This window comes from Pogonomyrmex barbatus, unplaced genomic scaffold (assembly GCF_055798465.1).
Source record: "Pogonomyrmex barbatus isolate J1 unplaced genomic scaffold, ASM5579846v1 scaffold11, whole genome shotgun sequence".
Classification (NCBI taxonomy): Eukaryota; Metazoa; Arthropoda; class Insecta; order Hymenoptera; family Formicidae; genus Pogonomyrmex; species Pogonomyrmex barbatus.
The window spans coordinates 5,469,896-5,488,591 of NW_028297107.1; the positions used below are offsets into that span (position 1 = coordinate 5,469,896).

General features: G+C 39.3%; 2 protein-coding genes across 10 annotated transcripts in view; one reads left to right on the forward strand and one right to left on the reverse strand.

Moving 5' to 3' along the window:
- Positions 1-478: 478 nt before the first annotated feature.
- LOC105426665 (beta-keto L-gulonate decarboxylase-like) lies at positions 479-2,616 on the reverse strand. Of its 3 annotated transcripts, none has more exons than XM_089071072.1 (7): positions 2,514-2,616; positions 1,971-2,210; positions 1,769-1,867; positions 1,524-1,702; positions 1,126-1,426; positions 878-1,044; positions 479-741 (listed from the first exon to the last, which is right to left on the reverse strand). In XM_089071072.1, the coding sequence occupies exons 2-7, from the start codon at positions 2,059-2,061 to the stop codon at positions 565-567; spliced, it is 1,014 nt and encodes a 337-aa protein (XP_088927198.1). In that variant the 5' UTR covers positions 2,062-2,210; positions 2,514-2,616; the 3' UTR covers positions 479-564. The 3 variants fall into 3 exon arrangements, with proteins under 3 accessions (XP_088927198.1, XP_088927196.1, XP_088927197.1); XM_089071070.1 differs by having other exon boundaries at positions 2,442-2,600; XM_089071071.1 differs by having other exon boundaries at positions 2,395-2,591.
- Positions 2,617-4,043: 1,427 nt separating this feature from the next.
- The window catches only part of LOC105426664 (uncharacterized), a 30,071-nt gene continuing 15,418 nt past the window's right edge, over positions 4,044-18,696 (forward strand). For 2 of the 7 annotated variants that reach the window (XM_089071064.1, XM_011637983.3), the window contains exons 1-3: positions 4,044-4,342; positions 5,002-5,149; positions 16,606-16,870. In XM_089071064.1, coding sequence (XP_088927190.1) covers position 4,342; positions 5,002-5,149; positions 16,606-16,870 — 414 coding nt within the window. In that variant the 5' untranslated portion in view covers positions 4,044-4,341. Of the gene's footprint in view, positions 5,150-10,602; positions 10,861-11,023; positions 11,454-16,605; positions 16,871-18,696 lie in introns of those variants that run through there. The other 5 variants (XM_089071067.1, XM_089071065.1, XM_011637984.3 and 2 more) reach the window with 5 other exon arrangements.

Below are 18,696 nucleotides of genomic sequence, written 5' to 3' on the forward strand. Positions count from 1 at the left end.
TAAAATAAAAATAAAAATAAAAATTGTTTTAACAAATATAAAGTGGAAATAAATAATTGTTTGGTGAATTTTTAAACTAGAATGATTTAAGATAAAAAAAAGCTTTGTATTAATTTAAAATTTTATGAATTTTTCTTTAAAGAAAATATATATATTTTCTTCATCAATCATATATATATATATATATATATATATATATATATATACATTTATATTTATATATTTATATAAATACCAATACAAGTGTGTAATATAAGAGTTGCAACTCGTAAAATTGATCCTATGCCAACAAAAATAAAGACTTTTAATAATTGGTGAACGTGAAAATGGTATTAAACTATTTAAAATATTAAGTAGTATAAAATCATTTTCTCTTTCTGATTTTTTTAAAAATATCTTCATTCTAATTATTTAGAAAAGCATAGGTTCTGAATAAATTTATATAAACTTCAACCAAATATATTATCAACATGTCACCTTTTTCCATTGTTCATTTTTATTTTATTTTTATTAATATAAAATTGTTTTACAATATTCAAATCGTTTTAGTATAATATAATAAAATTAGTCTTTTCCAAATTGCATACTATTAGGAGGCTGATCGACACGATAAAGTGTAGCTGCCACATTGAAGTAACCCTCGTACTCAATAGTATCCGGCGTTGTATCGATGTGATAATGTCCACCTACATTATTCTCTTCATAAGCACTATGAAAATGTTGAACTCTGAGATCTAAATCCTGTAAGTAACAATTTAATTCATGATAGATAAATAATTAACATGGACTTAGAGTGTTATTTCTGATTGCTGTGTTTGTAATCTAATATCTTTCTCTTTTTCAAAATTTACGCGGATTGAATCTCTTTAAAACTTACTGTTTCAGCACTGACAAATGTACCGACAGCTATTAAAGGAGTTTCCATATCGTAGAAACGTAGCCAATTATTCAGTTGGGCCTCGCTGGTCAACGGCGTATCCGAAAAATCTGGCATAATATGCTGTTTCACTTTTCCATTTTTCACTTCGAACATGCCACCCAAACCTAAGTTAATAAATATAATCATTTTAAGTTTTCATATTTAATTATTTAATTTTATTTCTGCAGCAACAGGAGTAGACCCACCTACTAGTTTTTTGTCTCCGTAACGTTTTTCCAACTCTTTCTGCATGCATGATATGAAGTCTAGCTCGCCGGTACGTTTCTTGGCACGCACTTTTATAACTTTCCCTGGTTTGCCTTCGCATATGTACAGATTGGCCAATAACGCAAAAGTTGTCTCATCCTCGTTGGGAACTATTCGCTCAAGTTTGCACCCTCCAGTGGACTTGTTTACAAATGCATAATGCGTCCCATTCGCCACTCCCATACCAAGTCTATAAGATGGTGAGACCACATCGTTCACCACATTTAACTTCATAATAAGCTGAAATATGTAATTTTACAAACGTTCATCAATTGTCTTCCTTCCGAATTAGAGAATACTGTTAATTTGATTGACATGACTTATTTGTAATACACACCTCGCAATTGGAGCCTGTATGCGGCCATGGTCCAGCTCCTGCGCCGATAACGAGAGAGTTATAATTGTAATTTAATTGCCGCAGTAACGACTTAACATCATAGAACTTGTCCCTCTGAACAGTTGGTAGCAGATACGGTGGGCCACCAACATCCAAAATAATTGGATTACCACACAAGCCTGAAAGCAGCATCATTCAATCCAAAACCAAGAAGAATCAGGTATGACTTCTGTCTTTTCTCGTACCTTCTCGATAAAAAATATAGGGCCATGTGTCAAAGTCGGGGCAATCGGCCAACTCGACGGTAGCCTCCGCAAAGTTTGCGTTCAATCCTTCTGTTAGAACTATGATTGCACAATATAATAGAGAGATATTATATTATCATATTATTATAGTATTATATTATATACAATTTTCCATTATAAATCTAGGATGCTTTACAATTACCATTCATTAACTCATCGAGAGGCGGTTGGTGCAACGTCCTTGACTTGATGTTAATCTTGGATGCATCCAGAGGTTCTATGTTTCGACTCATCTTGAAAATCAGTGTGTTAGCAAACAGCGAAAAGATCGACTTGGAATGCTACTACTCAGAACTGTGTATCAAGCTATACGCACAGTTATGAGTATTGATAATGTTATCTAATCTTGTTTTTTTTTCGTATCAACCTGGAGAGATTCCTTCTATGAAAAGAAAAACAGAATTGTTTAGACTGACATAATAAGTATGCTTGTGCTGAGATAGCGTTCTTAATAAATAACTGATGTTTTCGCGTTAATAAAATCATGTATCATCAATCCGAACATAACACAAATAATTTCACTTGTAATAAAAAAATACATAAAATTATTATTTTATGATACAGACACCGCGATAACGAGAGGTTCAGAACGGAGCATGGAATCATATGCTACTTTATGCTTATTGCACCATATTACGTTATCGAAATCAAGTAAAAAAACTAATCTTGAACGATTTCTCATTACGTCATGTATCGATGTATAATGTGTCATGTGTAATATGCCACGTGTATTGTAAATATATACAGTCAACAGCTGTTGCGCGATTGACAGGGCATGCCCGGTCGGTATAATAGAATTTCTTGCTCTCGTAAAATATATTATTCAGCAACGCTGTATATAATTCAAAGTTAATAAGTCAAAGGAATTTTTTTATTCAAGTAAACAATAAAAAAAAGTTTTTCTTAGAAGAAAAAGTATTGTAATTTTAATTTTCAATATTTATTTTTATGCTTTAATTGAAATACATGATTCAGAGAATATTGAGTGACATCTCAGTCTGTTCTTTTTGACTGAACTGGCTGCACTAGTTCAGAGTTTATCTTTCTTCTTCCAGTGTAAAGAAAGAAAGATAAACTGTGAATTAGTACAGACAGTTCAGTCAAAAAGAACAGACTGAGATGTCACTCAATATTCTCTGAATCATGTATTTCAATTAAAGCGTAAAAATAAATATTGAAAATTAAAATTACAATACTTTTTCTTTTAAGAGAAACTTTTTTTTGTTGTTTACTTGAATAAAAAAATTCCTTTGACTTATCAACAAAAAGAAATATTAAAAGAATCGATACAATCGATACAATCGATTAAAAGAATGTTTTATTATTAAAATTTTAGGAATTTTCCAAAAATTCTTAGAATCATGATACTGAAGTTCGCAACTCGAATTCTTTCCATTTCAATTTTATCGCATGTCGCATTAGTAATTTAGACATTCCGGCATAGCTTCGTGCGATCGTAGATATCTCTATAGGTATCATTTTTCTTGATAAATTTTTTTGATTATATCTTTAAGTAAAATTGTAATCTAAACTCTGATCTAACGCAATCTAAAATCAATCAATCAATCAATTTGCACTTCCATTATATACGATTTAAAAATATTTCTCCAATTGAAAAATTCTTCAATTGTTCAGAATTAAAAAATCTCAGAGCCGTCATGTTCTCGCTTCAGAATATGATTCAATTTCAGATTCATTCATTCATCTGCGAGAATTAAAATCATACTAGCTCTTTCGTGTTTTTTGGGGAAGTTTTTTTGGGAAACTTCAAAAGCACGTGAATCACGAAATTATAAAAATCATAGAGGCCTGCGCACAATGGAACGAATATCAAGAAGAGGAATAAATATTAAAAATTTTGAAAATAAAAATTCAGAATAAAAATTAAACGTAACGCACGATGAATACAAATAAACATAAAATATAGTCATATCTTACACTTACCTGTATATTCATTGTGCAATTACGTTTAATTTTTATTTCTAAAATTTAATATCTATTGCCATTCCTAATATTTCTCTCGGCTGTGCGCGGAAAACCTAAAATTCGATATTCGCATTCATAATCGATCTGGAATAAAATTCGCGAGCGCGTGCGGCGCGTCGTCGTCGGTGCGCTCTCGGGGGTTGCGGACGGACGCGCGCGCCGGAGGGAGGCTGACAACGGGGAGTCCCCGAAGGGGAGAGACTGACCTGCCGCCGCGTGTCGGCGTCGCGGCGTCAGTATGCGGTCGCGCATTCCACGCGGGAACACCTGTTTGCTCCGGCGGCGGCGGCTGCATCGGCTCGCGTGCTACACGGTCGCTCTCAGTTCGCGGGGAAAAGAAAGGAAGCGATAGAGGGAGGGCGAAAAAGGGAGAGAGAGAAAGAGCGAGAGAGAGAGATACACAGAGAGGGGTCTAATATCTTCGAGCTCAGGGAGAGAGAGAAAAGAAAGAGAAAGAGAGAGAGAGAGAGAGAGAGAGAGAGAGAGAGAGAGAGAGAGAGAGAGAGCACTTAATACAATCATCGCCAAGTAAATAGTAGTAAACAAAGGAAACTCATTTTGGAAAGGACAACGCGTGACACTTTTTTTTCTTCACATTTTGTGCATATATCGAATTAAATGATTTATAAGTATCTTTTGGCAATTAGAGATGTATAGAAATGTCAATTGATTTTTGTGCGCCTGTGTCGATAATTGCTACTGATATTTTCTGAGAAGTATAAACACTTTGGAACTCCTGTGTCCTTTCTAAAATGATTAATTTGAAGATATGTTTTCTTTTTTTTTTTTTTTTTTAATGGACAAGCTTGGTGTTGTGTGATATATGTATTTATCATTTATGCTCGATTAATCTCAATTAATTTGTTTAATAAATTTATGTGTTATTAGTTATAATTAGACGATTTAATTGCGATTCGACTGTTCGAGATATTTGATGATCGAGCATTATATTGATAATAATTGGTATAAATAACATTTTCGGAATTTTCATAAATTCTCATAGAATTCTCGACGTTTCAGCAACAATTAAATAAAGCTTAAACAAAGTAACGAGAACGTTGAACCTTTTCGTAAAGAAGGAACATTTATACATAAAAGTTATTATATATAAAAGTTCTTTCTTTGAATCTATCGTATATATCTATATGTAAGTTCTTTTACTGAAAAATTAAGTTTTCTGGCTTAAGTGCTTTCTCTCTGGGGCCAGAGATACAGAGTAGGAAAAGGAGGAGAGATACAGGAAGAAGGAGGCGATAAAGAGAAAGAGAAACCGAGAAAGGACGAAGTCCGCGAGGCTTCCACCACGTGTCCCTCGTTCCTCTCGATTGTACACGCGTAAGAACAATTTTATTAAGGGTGCACGATCTTTCCGACGTGCTTTTTTTTTTTTATCACAGAAACTGGGGAGTGCCTCTATTTTGGATGTTCCCCTTGCACAGTACGCTTCGGCCCATCGGTGATTGTCGCACGGGAGTTTGACATCGATTTAACCTTTGAACTATCAGACGATTTCTTCTCAAAGCTTGCTTGCTTGAATTGTTTAAATCGTTGCTCCGTCGGCATTACTTTCAGCCACTTAAATGGCATTTCATATTCCATTGCAAAAGTAAGAAAGAAAGGGAAAAAAGTTTCACGATTCAACACAAAAAATTTTGAAAATGTTAATAAAATAACAATAATATACGTTAACATTAAGAATAAACATCTTTGAAAAAAAGATATCTATTTTTTTAGGTATTAAATATTCAAAAATATTCAACGAATAAAACGTAAAGCTATCTTCCTTTACGTTCTTTGTATTTCATAAATTGCAAGCTTTACTGATGCTGTTGTTTTATTTGAAATAATACTCTTAGAATGACACAATCGTTTTTTTTTTATGCTTTAAATCAATTTCGGTTTTATACTCTTGAAAATAGCTGATTTTTTTTTTTAATGTATGCAAAATGCATTTGTGGTAGAAATTTGATGCGCTTCACCAGTGGGTCGGTCAGCGCTAAATCTTTTTAATCCTGGATGAATAATTCCGGTATGTTCAATTCATTTTGTAACCTTTTTATGTGTAACACGAAATCGGTAGCATTCCGTTAATGGTGCTACACCAATGCATCAATGTTTAATATTATTGACAATTTAATGCATGTTTTATATGTTAATGCAATGGATTCCCCCCGTCTAGCGTTATTATTATTATTCAAATACGTGTATACGTTTGACGTCATGTCGTATTTTTTTTTTTGAATATGATACGAGAGAGAGAGAGAGAGAGAGAGAGAGAGAGAGAGAGAGAGAGAGAATATGCGTATATCAGAAAAAGTAAAACATAATAATATCACCGTAATATAAAAGTAATATAAAAATAACAGGGAGAAGCCGCTGCGTAATAAAATATTAAACACAGTACAGTATAATTACCATGCAATATCACAAACTTTATACATAGAATTGAATATTTATAAAAGAGAAAGAGGGAGAGATTACGTTCGTCCTAAATCTCCGGTGAATTTTTTTGCGTTATTGTTAATTTTAATACAAATAGTGAATTCGTTGCGTTCGAATTGCTTTCGCGTGAAACGAGATCGTTTTAATGAGAAACGAGAGCCGGATTCAGCGAGTTCGCGGGGCTGTCGTCGGAAAAATCGCGGCTGTTCCGGGAAATCGCGTTTCCGCCTCGCGGCTCCGTATTGCGATCGCGAAAGTTCGCGGTCGTGAAGTCGCCCCGACTTTATTCGCTCTGACGAGCGGAACGCGCGCTATTAAGAGCGTTGTTATGAGAGCCCGCTTCGCTTCGAGACGCGGAGACCTTTCAGAGACGCTCGCGTCAACGTCGCTTAACTAACCGTGCTTAACTAAGTTTCCGTACCCGACAACAAGCGCAGACGGGAATAAACCCCGGGCACACACAAGGCACTCGGCACATCGCGCTGTGATCTACCGATTTTGCATTACGGGCGAGAACTTCGAGAACCGACGAGCGGAAGTCCCATAGTTCCATAGAGACGCAAACGTATTTTTTTTTTTTTTTTTTTTGTTAATTTTGAAATTCCGCTCGACAGATTTTTTTCCGTTCGCTTTTCGCGAGATTTGTCGCTCGAACTTTTAAATTGGGAGAAAAGATCGGATTTTGAGCAAATATTGTCACAATTGCCGGGGGTGCAATTACTTTTTCATGATGAAAAAATCCAGAGGGAAAGATGAACGCTGCTACGATCGCCGTCTCGTCCTTCGGCGTCATAATTGGATTTCGCTTCGCTGCCTCTCAGTTTATACGTGGCGAGACGTAAATGCATAATAATTTATGCCTCGTTGTCCGAGAACTCGCTAGAACGTTAGACGAGATTGTGAGCTGGACATGTCTCAACTGTACGGATCAGCTGAGATCACATTCACGGATGTGGTCCAGGAAACTCTAGCTTAATTAACGAGAAGTTATAGAAGCATGTTTCGCTACTTGTATATTCCATTTAGATTACGATTATTATATAAAATTCCTCGGCGAATTGTATCATACATTTATAAGCTATTCTTTTCATATTATCTATCAAATTAAATTAAAAATATTGTATTAAATATTTTCGACATTATGTATGTACTTTCTATATAAATTGCATTTTACATTTTATATTAATTTATTAAATTGAGCTGTATTATGCTAATGGTATCTTTGTATATAATGTAACTAAACATGCGATAATTAGTCTCATAAATACGGTTTGCTGTAAAAACAAAATTTCATTAACGGAACTTAATTAACTGTGCAAATTAAAAGGGGATTTTAATATATTCTTCGCGCGGTGAAATGCAATTATATAAACAATTTTCCATCAAGCGATTGGAAAAGGGAGAAACACCGTATTTCCGTTTAAAAGACACCGCACTCGCCGGAAACACTTGCAACATCATCGATCCGACTGTATTCTGTGTAATCGCCTAATTAGCCGCCAGCGTATCTTTCTTTCTCTCCGCGAGCCTGCATGCCTCGCCGATTCCCGTTTCGCAGCGGGCGGCCTTGCCGTTATTTTTGTTATCGATATTATAACGTCGTTATCATTTGCGTGGCGCGCGCGCGCGCGCGCGTGGCCGCAGTCCACGAAGGCTGGCGGAGCGGAAGTGATAACGTCAGAACCATTCGATCGTCGGCGAATTATCGGCCGTGGCTATCGATAAGCCCGACGTTTAACGGCGTGAATATCAACAAGTTGCGCGGAAGACGTACCGGAAGCGTTTGTCCTGCATCTAATCACGCGCGCGCGCGCGCGCGCGCGCCTTGTCGATCCGCGAAGGGGAAAAAACGTTTCGAGATGAGAGACGTCATCGGGATCGCAAACGTGGATTTTTCACTTGGATGATCAATCCTTTTTTTGCGAAAAATATAAATAGAGCACATCGAGTTAGATCGATGCTCCTTGAAAGAGTAACGCTGCCATCGAAATTTTAAATCTTGGTATCGAGTGTTTATCGAAAGTTGATATCGGAAGATGTTAATTTCCGCCAAGGAAGACTTTATCGGTAAAGGAAGATCGCTCAATTATTATCGGCGTGTTAATTTCTCGCCTGGTAGACCTCGTGTACACGAAAGGGGAGATTATACTGTCTCGAGAAAATTGTTTTTCTTGGCATATTTTCAAGATACTCATTTCTTCGTTATTTCAAACGGAATGTATCGGCTTTTGTATGTGTGTGTGTGTGTGTGTGTGTGTGTGTGTGTGTGTGTGTGTGTGTGTGTGTGTGTGTGTGTGTGTATCTTGATCCATGTACTAAATTGGATTAAGAACATGTTCGACATCAATAATGGCGCTCGAGATCTTTTATATCCTTGAGGATGCAGAGAAGGCGCTTAGTCATGCACGATATTTGCATTCCTGATAGTTCAAACGAAGAGAGTTCGCGGCGCTCATAAAAGTTTCGTCATTTCTCCCGAAAGCCCCGACATGATTTTATGGATGTTCGTCGCGCGCGCGAAACTCGAGAAAAAAATCTCCGTCACTTGACATAATTTTATCGACGTGTATCGATACTTCGAAACTAGAACAACCAACGTCATTTTGCGATGTGGGCGTAAATGGAAAATCTATACGTCTCGACGTAGCGAATCTCCTTCTGGATCTTTAAATCGCGAAATGATTAATTACGCTACGTCAGAGGTCTCTCGACGTGCAGACGTGCTATCTCTGCCATGAAGTGAAATTTCATCTTTAGAATTATGTACTTTCTCGATTTAATTTATAAATTTCGCTAATTGTAATTTAATTCGATATAATCAAGATGATCAAAGTAGTTTTGCTGACAAATAATACACTTTTGCAATGAAGCGAGTAGCGAAATATTAATTCACGACATTAAACTCGACGCAGCTTACTTTTTTCCATTGCTATTTGTCCATTGTATTTGTCGATTCTGATTGTTCGACATTTATGTCAACATTTGCTAGAAACCTGCGAATCCAATCACTAATTGAGCGCTAACATACGCGGTATCGATACTGTCAATGGACCAATTCAGCGAGCAATTAATTAATTGATATGCACCGCTGAACTTCTGCCTCGTGTGTATACAACACTTGGTAAAGGGGTTTACTACCGGCATGCCGGTTCGAATAGAACATTTAGTTTAATAGCCTTTTGTACATTCGACCCACGTGCATAACGCAATTTAAATTACATTTATTACGACGAATAATAGCAGTGTAAAAATACAAATTTTATTCGTATACGAATTTTATTCAGGATTTATTCTCATAATAGTTTTAAATTTTTAATAAATCGTAAAAACGATCTTTTCACCACAAATATATTGAAATAAATACCATAAATATATTGAAATTTTTTTTTCTTTCTCTCTCTCTCTCTCTCTCTCTCTCTCTCTCTCTTTCTCTGGTTATACAAAATATATTTATAATAAAATTATTTTTGTATTATACTCATAAGTTTTGAAAACATTGTCTGAATTCGTAATTATAAAGAGTTTTTGATGTTCTTTTTTGGTCGAAGAAATTTTTGTGCACCGGAAATGTCTTAAATAGGATTCTGCTTTCAAGTCTCACTGACACTCTCTATCACGACATTAGATTTAAAAGCCACTTAGGTACACTCGACAACAACTTACAAGCGAGCCTTCGTATTTCAGCGTACAAATACTTTTCTGTTGTATTTTATCTTTTTTTTTTTTAAGACAGTGTACTATTACTAATAAGTTCACTCTTTACAGTTTTAATTCGAAATTTAAGATATTTTAAAGAAACAAGAACAAGAATCTTCTTCAAAAATTTTCTCATAAAATTATTTAATTATTTCAAGTTGGCAAAAATTTATTTAAAACTATTTTTTGATATATAATTTAGAATATTATTTTCCACTCCGTGCTGATACTTCTGCTTGTTTGATACTGACTTCTCGTTAGACTGATACTTTGCCCAAAAAGTTCGAAGAAACTTATAAATCTCATTCTTAAAGTACTTTTTTAAATTCTTCCTTGACAAGAAATTTTGAGAAAACTCAATATAACATTAATTATGACGCATATAAAGATTAATTAATAAAAAAACGGAATAAAAAATGAATAACAAATAAAAAATTGTCGATAGAGCTCGACAAGATCTTAGATTTCATTCTCGAGATGTCTCGACTATTTCTTTAGTGAAAAGACTAAGGGCTTTCCGTGGCACAACGACGCGGACAGGCGGACAGAAGGCATTTTTCCCTCATCCGTAACTCGCACCGAAAGCGCTTTTGATCGTCGGCCGCGCGAGCGCGGCCGACGATTGCAGGCGTCGTCGTATTATTTTGTAGTAGTCGCCATTGAGAGAGATCTTTTTTTATGGTGGCCCCTACCACGCGCGCGCACCTTTATGTCGCGGCTGAATGGACAGGGCGAGCAGCGACTGCCGACTCCTCTATGAGATAATAGGCCCGCGAGGCCGTGCCCGTGCCATTCAGGCCCCGATCCCGGCGCCCGATCCGGATCGAATCGCGAGAGAGATCGAGAAGCGAGAGGCGAGGGCGGACATCGCCGCTGCGGCCCGCAGTCATGCTCACCATACAGAACGAGTGAGTACACCGCTTTCCGGAAGCACACCTACCAGCCAGCGGTTCTCCGACGGGGCGGGGGGGGGGAGGGGAAGACGAGGGATGAGCGATCGCGGACACCCTCTCGTCGTTGGCGAACGGTGAAAGCCGGTTACGCGGCCCGATGCTCAAGCGCGACGCGTCCTCGACCGATTGCGCGGGGATGACACACGAGCGTGGGCTGGGGTTGTGTGCCTCGCTCGACGCCGATCTCGATGATAAAGCTTTCGCCCTTTCGCAATCGGGGGGAGCTTTCGACTCGCGCGTCCTTTTAATCCGACAAGCGTTTTGCGATCGACCAGGCTTCGCCTTGTCGCGATTGAACGGTGAATAAAAAAAAAAAAAAGGAAAGAGAAAAAAATCCTCGTGGGGAAAGAAGGAGATCCGCGCATTTCGCCGTTCGTCCGACTGCACCCCCGCTTTTTTCGGATCGCTTTTTCGCGCATCCCTCGGCGTGTCCGCGATGCCGGGGTCTTCGCTCGCCAAGCTGCTTCGCGGCTGCTCTTCCTGGCGGACCCGGGGTTTCGTCGGGCTAGGCTTGCTAAATGGCTGCACGTTGATTCTCGCTGCATAGAGTGAGTATGCCACTTCGGGGGTGTCTTGAGAAACCGCGTCATGCATGTCGCGAACGCGTTGTCCTTTCGCACACAGCACGATCATGCAGCTATACATACGTTCCAAGCTTTCGAAACTGCTGTTGTACAGAGAGTAACGTGTTGAACTAATTTTTTTATCTTCTTTTCCTTTCTTCCGAACCTTCGCCCGAAGTCCTTGGGCTCGCGCGGTTGCCGGTTGAATTTCTCGTGTAAGAATAGAAGATACTTTTCGAAAAGTATGATGTTTTAGATAGTGGAGCTTATTCCGTTTTATTCCGTTCTCGAAAGAAGCTTTATTCCGACCAGCTTTTAATTGCAAGATTAGTTGATATTTAGGTCCATATTCTGGATCCTCTTTTGTCGAAAAGAGGATTCGGAATATGGGTTTAAGTGTACAAAATTGACGATTTGGGACGATCGACTCTCCCGATATTTTCGATGGGGAGAAATCGATTCCAAGTTGTACAAAGAGCTCGTAGACAAAAGCCAGCCCTCTGTTCATTCCGCACGTCAGTTTTTTCGTCATGGCTTTGTATCGTAGATCGCTTGAAGCTGCTACACTCTCACTCGTGGCAAGTTCTACGACTGTAACGTAGAGGTATATATACGCGAGCTTTAACATCACTTTAAATATTCGCTGTACGAATGTACGGCTCGCGAGTTTCCTCCCCCTCCCTCTGCCTCTCCCCCTCCCCCTGCGTTTTCCCTTACAAAGTGAATAGCAATAAGAACGACAACGCGGGATAATTAATTTCCGTAGCGTGGGTTCGCGTGGGATTTTCCGATAAAACAACGCTCGTCGATAGCGCGAATAATTCCACGCGTAAAAGAGCTTAATTAATCCCCTCCCTGTTTACGGCGGCATCCCTTTCTCACCCGCTTCGGGAACAGACGAGCGCCAGGATTCCCGTCGTCATCGGTCCGGACGTGCTTTGCGGGGCACGCACGGAGGGAGAAATCGTGTTTCGGTCTCCTCAATGCCGAGGCCGAGGATGAAACCTCGATAAAGCTCGATATCGAGAAGCAACTTCCGAGCTGCTTTATGACGATTCGCGATTTGTTCGACAGCTTAGCCGATCGCGTGCGTTGCGCGTGGTAAATCCCAGGTTGCATGCGAAGGGGATGGCGAAGGGGATGATAACGTGGCTCGAGTGTCGCAGTGTCTGCCGCCGGATTCCTGCATCATTCGCAATGAGAAAATATATTTAGATTGGGAAAATATAATCGAACTTTTACGACGCCACTGATCATAGCTAATAGCGCTATTTAAGTCTCTCAGAAATCAACTGGTTAAATCCATTCTTTGTAAATTTTTAGATTGTAGTAGTATGTTAATATCACGCTACATAATGCACAATTTCATCAATTTTTTTATTTTTACTTTTATAGAGATTTCATCGGTTTGGTTTTTGAGAAAATCACTTATCAATAAATAAATGTATATGTGTATGTTACGTGCATGTTACGTTTGTTTTTTATTCTGATAATACTAGAGAAAATATTTGTATAAATGTTCACATTTATTTAAAACAATATCTGATTGTACGATATTTTTTATCTCTCATGCATGTTTTTAAATTTTTACATTCAACGCAGCAGTATGTCGACTGACATATGTGTCATGTGTATTTATTCTGATTTTTTTTATTTAACTTTTATTGCATCGTGCTGATTTATATCGTATAATAATTAAACTTTAATGTGCTGTGCGCGAGTCACTTTGATTAACTTAGAGGTATGCAGTGAGAATGCATATTCAAAAGAGAGAATGAAATTATCAGAAATGCCCGCTTTGTAATCGCATCGCATTCCTCCGCGCAACATTCTCGTCAGCATCAGATTTAATTCCCATCGATCATGTGACATTTGCCCCAGATTGTTGCGCATGTATACACGAACACGCACACATACACAGAGAAAGAGAGGGTATTTTGAAAATTAACACTCGTATTTAAATAATTTAAAGTTTATCCTCCAGTCGATCAGACGAAATAAATACGATCCTTATTTTCCCGAATTCTTTCTGAAGTATCAATCTCCCAAAAACCAAAAGATTAAAGTGAGCCTTGATCTTCAGAATTTTCGAAAGAAATTTATGAAGATGTAGAGAGACCGTTCCGGGAAACTGTTATAAAAGCAGAGGGTTTGTGTAGATCCTCCGGTTCTGATCTGCATTCTAATCCTCCCTCGGTTCTTCCCTCGGATTTCCGGTCGCTCGACTCGTTAGTGGCGCAAGTGTTATCCTTGCATCGCCGATATGGATGCTTCTACGATGTTTCCAGGGCTGATGCGAAACTCGAGAACACATTTATCGTGGAATCGAGTCCTTGTACACACCACACACATACACACACACACACACACACACACACGCGCGCGCGCGCGCGCGCGCGCTGATTGTCCGACACAGTGGTTTACTCACACGCGCGCCGCGTTCACCATCTTTAAACGCATCAACGGTGTATCGATGTAATTTAGTGATTTCTAAAGTTTCGCGGATATTACATTTCCCCATTATCCGTTAATGAACCGTTAATGACAAAAGGAAGAAAAAAAAGAATCTGAAATTAATGGTCGTTAAATTGTTCGATCGAGGGAAACATTTTAGGAATATTATTTCCACGAATATCTCAGGAGTAATTTATTTTAATTCAGATCCAGATGCATTTCCAGGAGAAATCAAAGATTGATCTAGTTTGGGATAGATCAATAAAATGTAACGCACAGCACAGACAAAGAGATAGAGAGAGAGAGAGAGAGAGAGACAGAGAGAGAGGACGGAAGCGCGCTGCTGCAATTAACTGTCTGTGAGGCGGTCACCCTTCTCTTGTGCCTTACCAAGGCACACACCATTAGATTATGCATCAACGTTGTTGTAGTGCAGTTTATTACCGTGTTACTATGCACAGAGGCGAAAGGCAGAACGGAGATACACGCTGTGTGTAACGCTTCACGGTTCCTCTCGCCCAGGATTGTCAGAGTGATTTCCTTAGATCTTCAAAGGTCACGAAGATGTAGATGGAACTTTCCTGGAAAGGAGGAGAAACGGTCTTCAACCGCAAGAATCCAAGTGTGAGATAAAAAAGTAAAATAGTCCTTAAAGATTTCAAAAATTATTTAAATTTCATTGAATTTCACTGGATTTCACCTCTTCTCAAAATTCCAGAAGGAAAACATTCTATAAATGAACGAGTGGTTACATCATCAAAAGTTTTTCATTTGAAAAACTTGCAGCGCGATGCAGGAGCCATTGAAAAGCCATACGAATCACGAAGGAACCCATAACAGTTTATCGATTGACACATTAGGCGGTGTCTCGTTTTTTCCGCTCCGATATTAATATCACGGCGCCTATTTCAGACTCAGGGAGGATTCTTCTTGACGAATGGAGAAGAGTATCGGCGGGTTATTAATTTTTCTCTCCCTTAATGTGTAGCCTCGCGCAAAATCAGAGACGCTATTCAGAGACGGTGTCGTTTCCCGGCATAGAGGCAGCTTTTGACTTGGCCACTTTCGCGATCGACATCAAAGAGTCGCAATGAACCGCAGAAGGCCCCCGTTCCACGAGATCGCTTAATCTTTTCTCTTTTTTCCACTCCATACCCTCTATATATCCCGTGAATTCTACGGTGGATAACGAGGTGAGGGATGAAACGGGACGCAGCCGCGGGCGCAACTCCCTTTATTTTATCTCCGGGAACTTTCCTCGCTACGGGAATTCCAGTTTTCCGCCGCGTTACAATTACGAAGGCGGAATGAGGCATTTCGATTTAACAGCGGAATATCCGTGGCAATGAAATTGATCTACTTCAACGCGTAATTCTTAATTCGCCCGTCGAAAAGTTCCCGGCTGAAAGAAGATAACCTGACAAAATGAACTTTCAAAATGAATAAAGTAACGAAAGCTTTTTCGCTCGTTATTTCAAAGCGAACCGTGAGAATGATTTAATTTGAGGCGGAGATACGATCTGATTTTTAATAAACGGCGAATTCTTCTCTCTCTCTCTCTCTCTCTCTCTCTCTCTCTCTCTCTCTCTCTCTCTCTCTCTCTCTCTCTCTCGCTGAGTGTCAACACCGATGTTAGATATTGCAGCACTTGTTTTATTTCTCTTCACGGAACTCGATAACGCGGAAAAAATAGGACAAAGGACAAAGAGAGAATAACGCTCTAGTTGTTAAAAAAAAAAGAGGAGAAAAACGGAAAGGAGAATTATGTGAACATTTACGTGATGCTTTCTGTTATCGAGCTCGAATTGCATCCCCTTCGCAATTGCGAAGCTTTAAGCGGAGACAGAGAGAGAGAGAGAGAGAGAGAGAGAGAGAGAGAGAAAACCCTCTTTTTCCCTCTCATGGCGTAGTCGACTGTGACGCATTTTCTATTCTCACGTCGTGTTTAATTACGGAGACCCGCCGGCCGGCTTGTTATCCACCAAGCTTATCATTATTTCGCGATCGCGAAAGTTCGGACGTGCGCACGGCGCGGCGACGTATCAGCCGACAAGTCGGAAATAAAAGCTCGCCTCTCGTCGAACAATTCCATCGAGCAATTTCGCGACGCACAATCGAGCTGATAATGGATTTTTAATCGAATTCTCCGTGGCTTCTGAATTCCAATTACGCGACGATTACGTTGACGCATCTGGATTGTTAGATCAATCTGTCTCTGGGCTTTCGCGAACCGTTGAATTATATCCCTCCCGAGTCCGGAATTGTCAGAGGCTTGAATTGCCCGGCTCTCTTCGAATTTGCACATTTGCGGATTTATCCTCCGCCTTTTAAAATCTTCAATCGTCAAATTTTCACATTCCAAAATTTCCAAAAATCCTGAGGATCATCGAATTTTCGAAATGTCAAATAATTTCCAAACTAAAATAAAGTTCCACTTTTAAGTTAACAATTACATTCTGTATTCACCTTTTCAAAACTTTCAAAATTACGATTGTGCTTGTGACTGCGCTTGCGATCGCAATTGCATTTTAAAATTAAATTTAATTTTCGAAATTCCCTCGGGTGCACGAGGCGTACATCGATTGTACATAGGCAAAGCTTATCTCGGAGAGCAATTTTGCACAATTTAAAAATAAAATTTTACTCGGCGTTCAACACACCGTAATTCCCACGGTCTTTCCAGTATGTCGCCGCGCAACGGTTCTTGCGTGGCGGAAGTGAGCTCCGTGAGGAGCCTCTCATCGGACGATGTTTCGGCCAAGGCGAACCGGAAGAAGTCGTGTTGGGCCCGCGCGACCGACCCGGCGCATCGTCGCGGTCGGCGGATCCAGCTGCTGCAGATGCTGGTGCTGCCCTTCATACCGATCCTCGCCCTGATCGTGCAAACCGCCAACACTCTCCATGACATCCTGATCTACCGCCAGGAGGTGTCTGACATAGAGACGCAGGTGAGCGAATCGAGATTGCTCTTATCAGGAATTACTAATACATCAAATTGGGATGGAGAAAAAAACAGAAAACGTGAGTAGGGAAAGAAAATGCGAAATACATATATGAAAAGAAAAGGAAAAAGTAGCTAAATGCGAACCAAAAGCCAAGTCGAGAGGGAAGGTTAAGAAAAAAAGTAAAGAAAACAAAGGGATTTAATTAATCAACTTTGCGTCTTGACGACCAGAGGGTAGAATCCGTCAGAAAAATCCGACAGAAATCAGAATCGGTCGTGCGGAATGCGTTTTCCCCGTTTATTTTTCCCTATCTGAAATTTTTCATTTGGCATTATAAGCGGAAGCGGTTTATATTCATACGAGGAGTGTTCCTGTTATCTGAAAGCAAAATGTTAGCTCTGAAGTTTCCTCGAAGAGTCCATATATTAAAGCAATTTATCCGACGGTTCTATCTCATATATATTCTATGTGAGTTTCGCGGAAACTCCGGTTTTATAAATTGCTAGTTCAGCTAGTTGTCTCAGGTAAACGGCGAAAAGCTACACGCGCTCGCGCGCCCGCTTACGTTGCGCCCTGATAATTATGTAAAGAGCGTAATTAGGCTGGGTTGATATAATTCACCGATGATCGATCGGCGGCAACGGTTCGTTTGAGGGTAACAAGAGGGATGAACAAATACACCGCACCTAAGCGCTTTTACATCTGCGAATAGCAACCGTAGAGTGATCGAGGTGTTATTTGAAATATAATTTTCTTATCTTAAATAAAAAGTAAAAGGAAAATAAACGGCTGATGTCGACGTAATGCAAGATGCAAAATTTTAATTAATAAATTATAATAAAAGAAGATCGGTCTTATCTTCCAAAAAGTCCCGTTTTTTAACTTTAAGGAGAGTAAATCTGAAATTTTGACTACCACGTTTCGTAAACGAATAACATGGATGCGTTATTAATATAAAAGGAAAGAAACTTATAATAGGAAAGAAACTTCAATAATATCTTCAATAATATCTTACCGAAAGCGTGACAAAATCTATCGTGATTCAAAATGAAAAGATAAACGAGCGACTCCGTTTCGTCGTCGCTTTGCTTTGATATCGAGACGTGAGCTCGCGCGAGTTTTCATCGCGACGCGCGATCGTAATTTCACGATCGAGCGATAACAAACGGTATACGTTCGTCGTTTATCGGCTATCGGCGAGGAGATGCGAGCGGCTTACAATGGCGAAAATGATTTCGCTTTTCCGTCCGCGGGGGTGAGCGGGTGGGTCTGCAGCGCTTGAGGCTGTTGTTAATGAAAACATCCGTCGCTCCGTTGGGAATCGCGTCGATTCGATTTCCGATCTGAGCTGCGACGCCCGGCGCGGCACAAGAAATTACATTACAGCCGTTCTCGCGCGACGAGCCGGCTATTTTTATTTTATTCTCTCACGCACGTTCGGATTATCGACTCGCATATATACACGCCGAGCGCCATCGTCGCCCTTTTGCCACTTCGAGGTGACGAGCGCGTGCAAGGGATGATGAAATAAAATAAGAAGAGAGCGAGATGGGAGGGGACAGTGACGTAATTGATGTTTAGCCTGCCGTCGCAAGGAAAATATAATACTGAAAATAGCAAATTTTCAATTTATAAAATCTCCTTCGTCGATATACGTACTGAAAACAGATACGTTGTTTCGCTTTTTAATAAAATGGAAACGTCCAGGGATTTTTCGCTCTTCATTTTCGCCGATGCAGATTTTATTTTAATCACCTTTTTATGCTCATTTTAATTACTTTTATAAAATGTAAAATATTAAACTTCTTGTTAAATTTATTTCTTACGTT

What these genes read in the sequence shown, in the direction of transcription:
- LOC105426665 (XM_089071072.1), bottom strand. Translation starts at nt 2,061, where the DNA reads ATGAGTCGAAACATAGAACCTCTGGATGCATCCAAGATTAACATCAAG. An exon ending in TCTCGATGAGTTAATGAATG is followed by an intron (nt 1,868 to 1,970) that starts GTAATTGTAAAG and finishes GTGCAATCATAG; the next exon opens with TTCTAACAGAAGGATTGAAC. An exon ending in CATTTGTCAGTGCTGAAACA is followed by an intron (nt 742 to 877) that starts GTAAGTTTTAAA and finishes TGTTACTTACAG; the next exon opens with GATTTAGATCTCAGAGTTCA.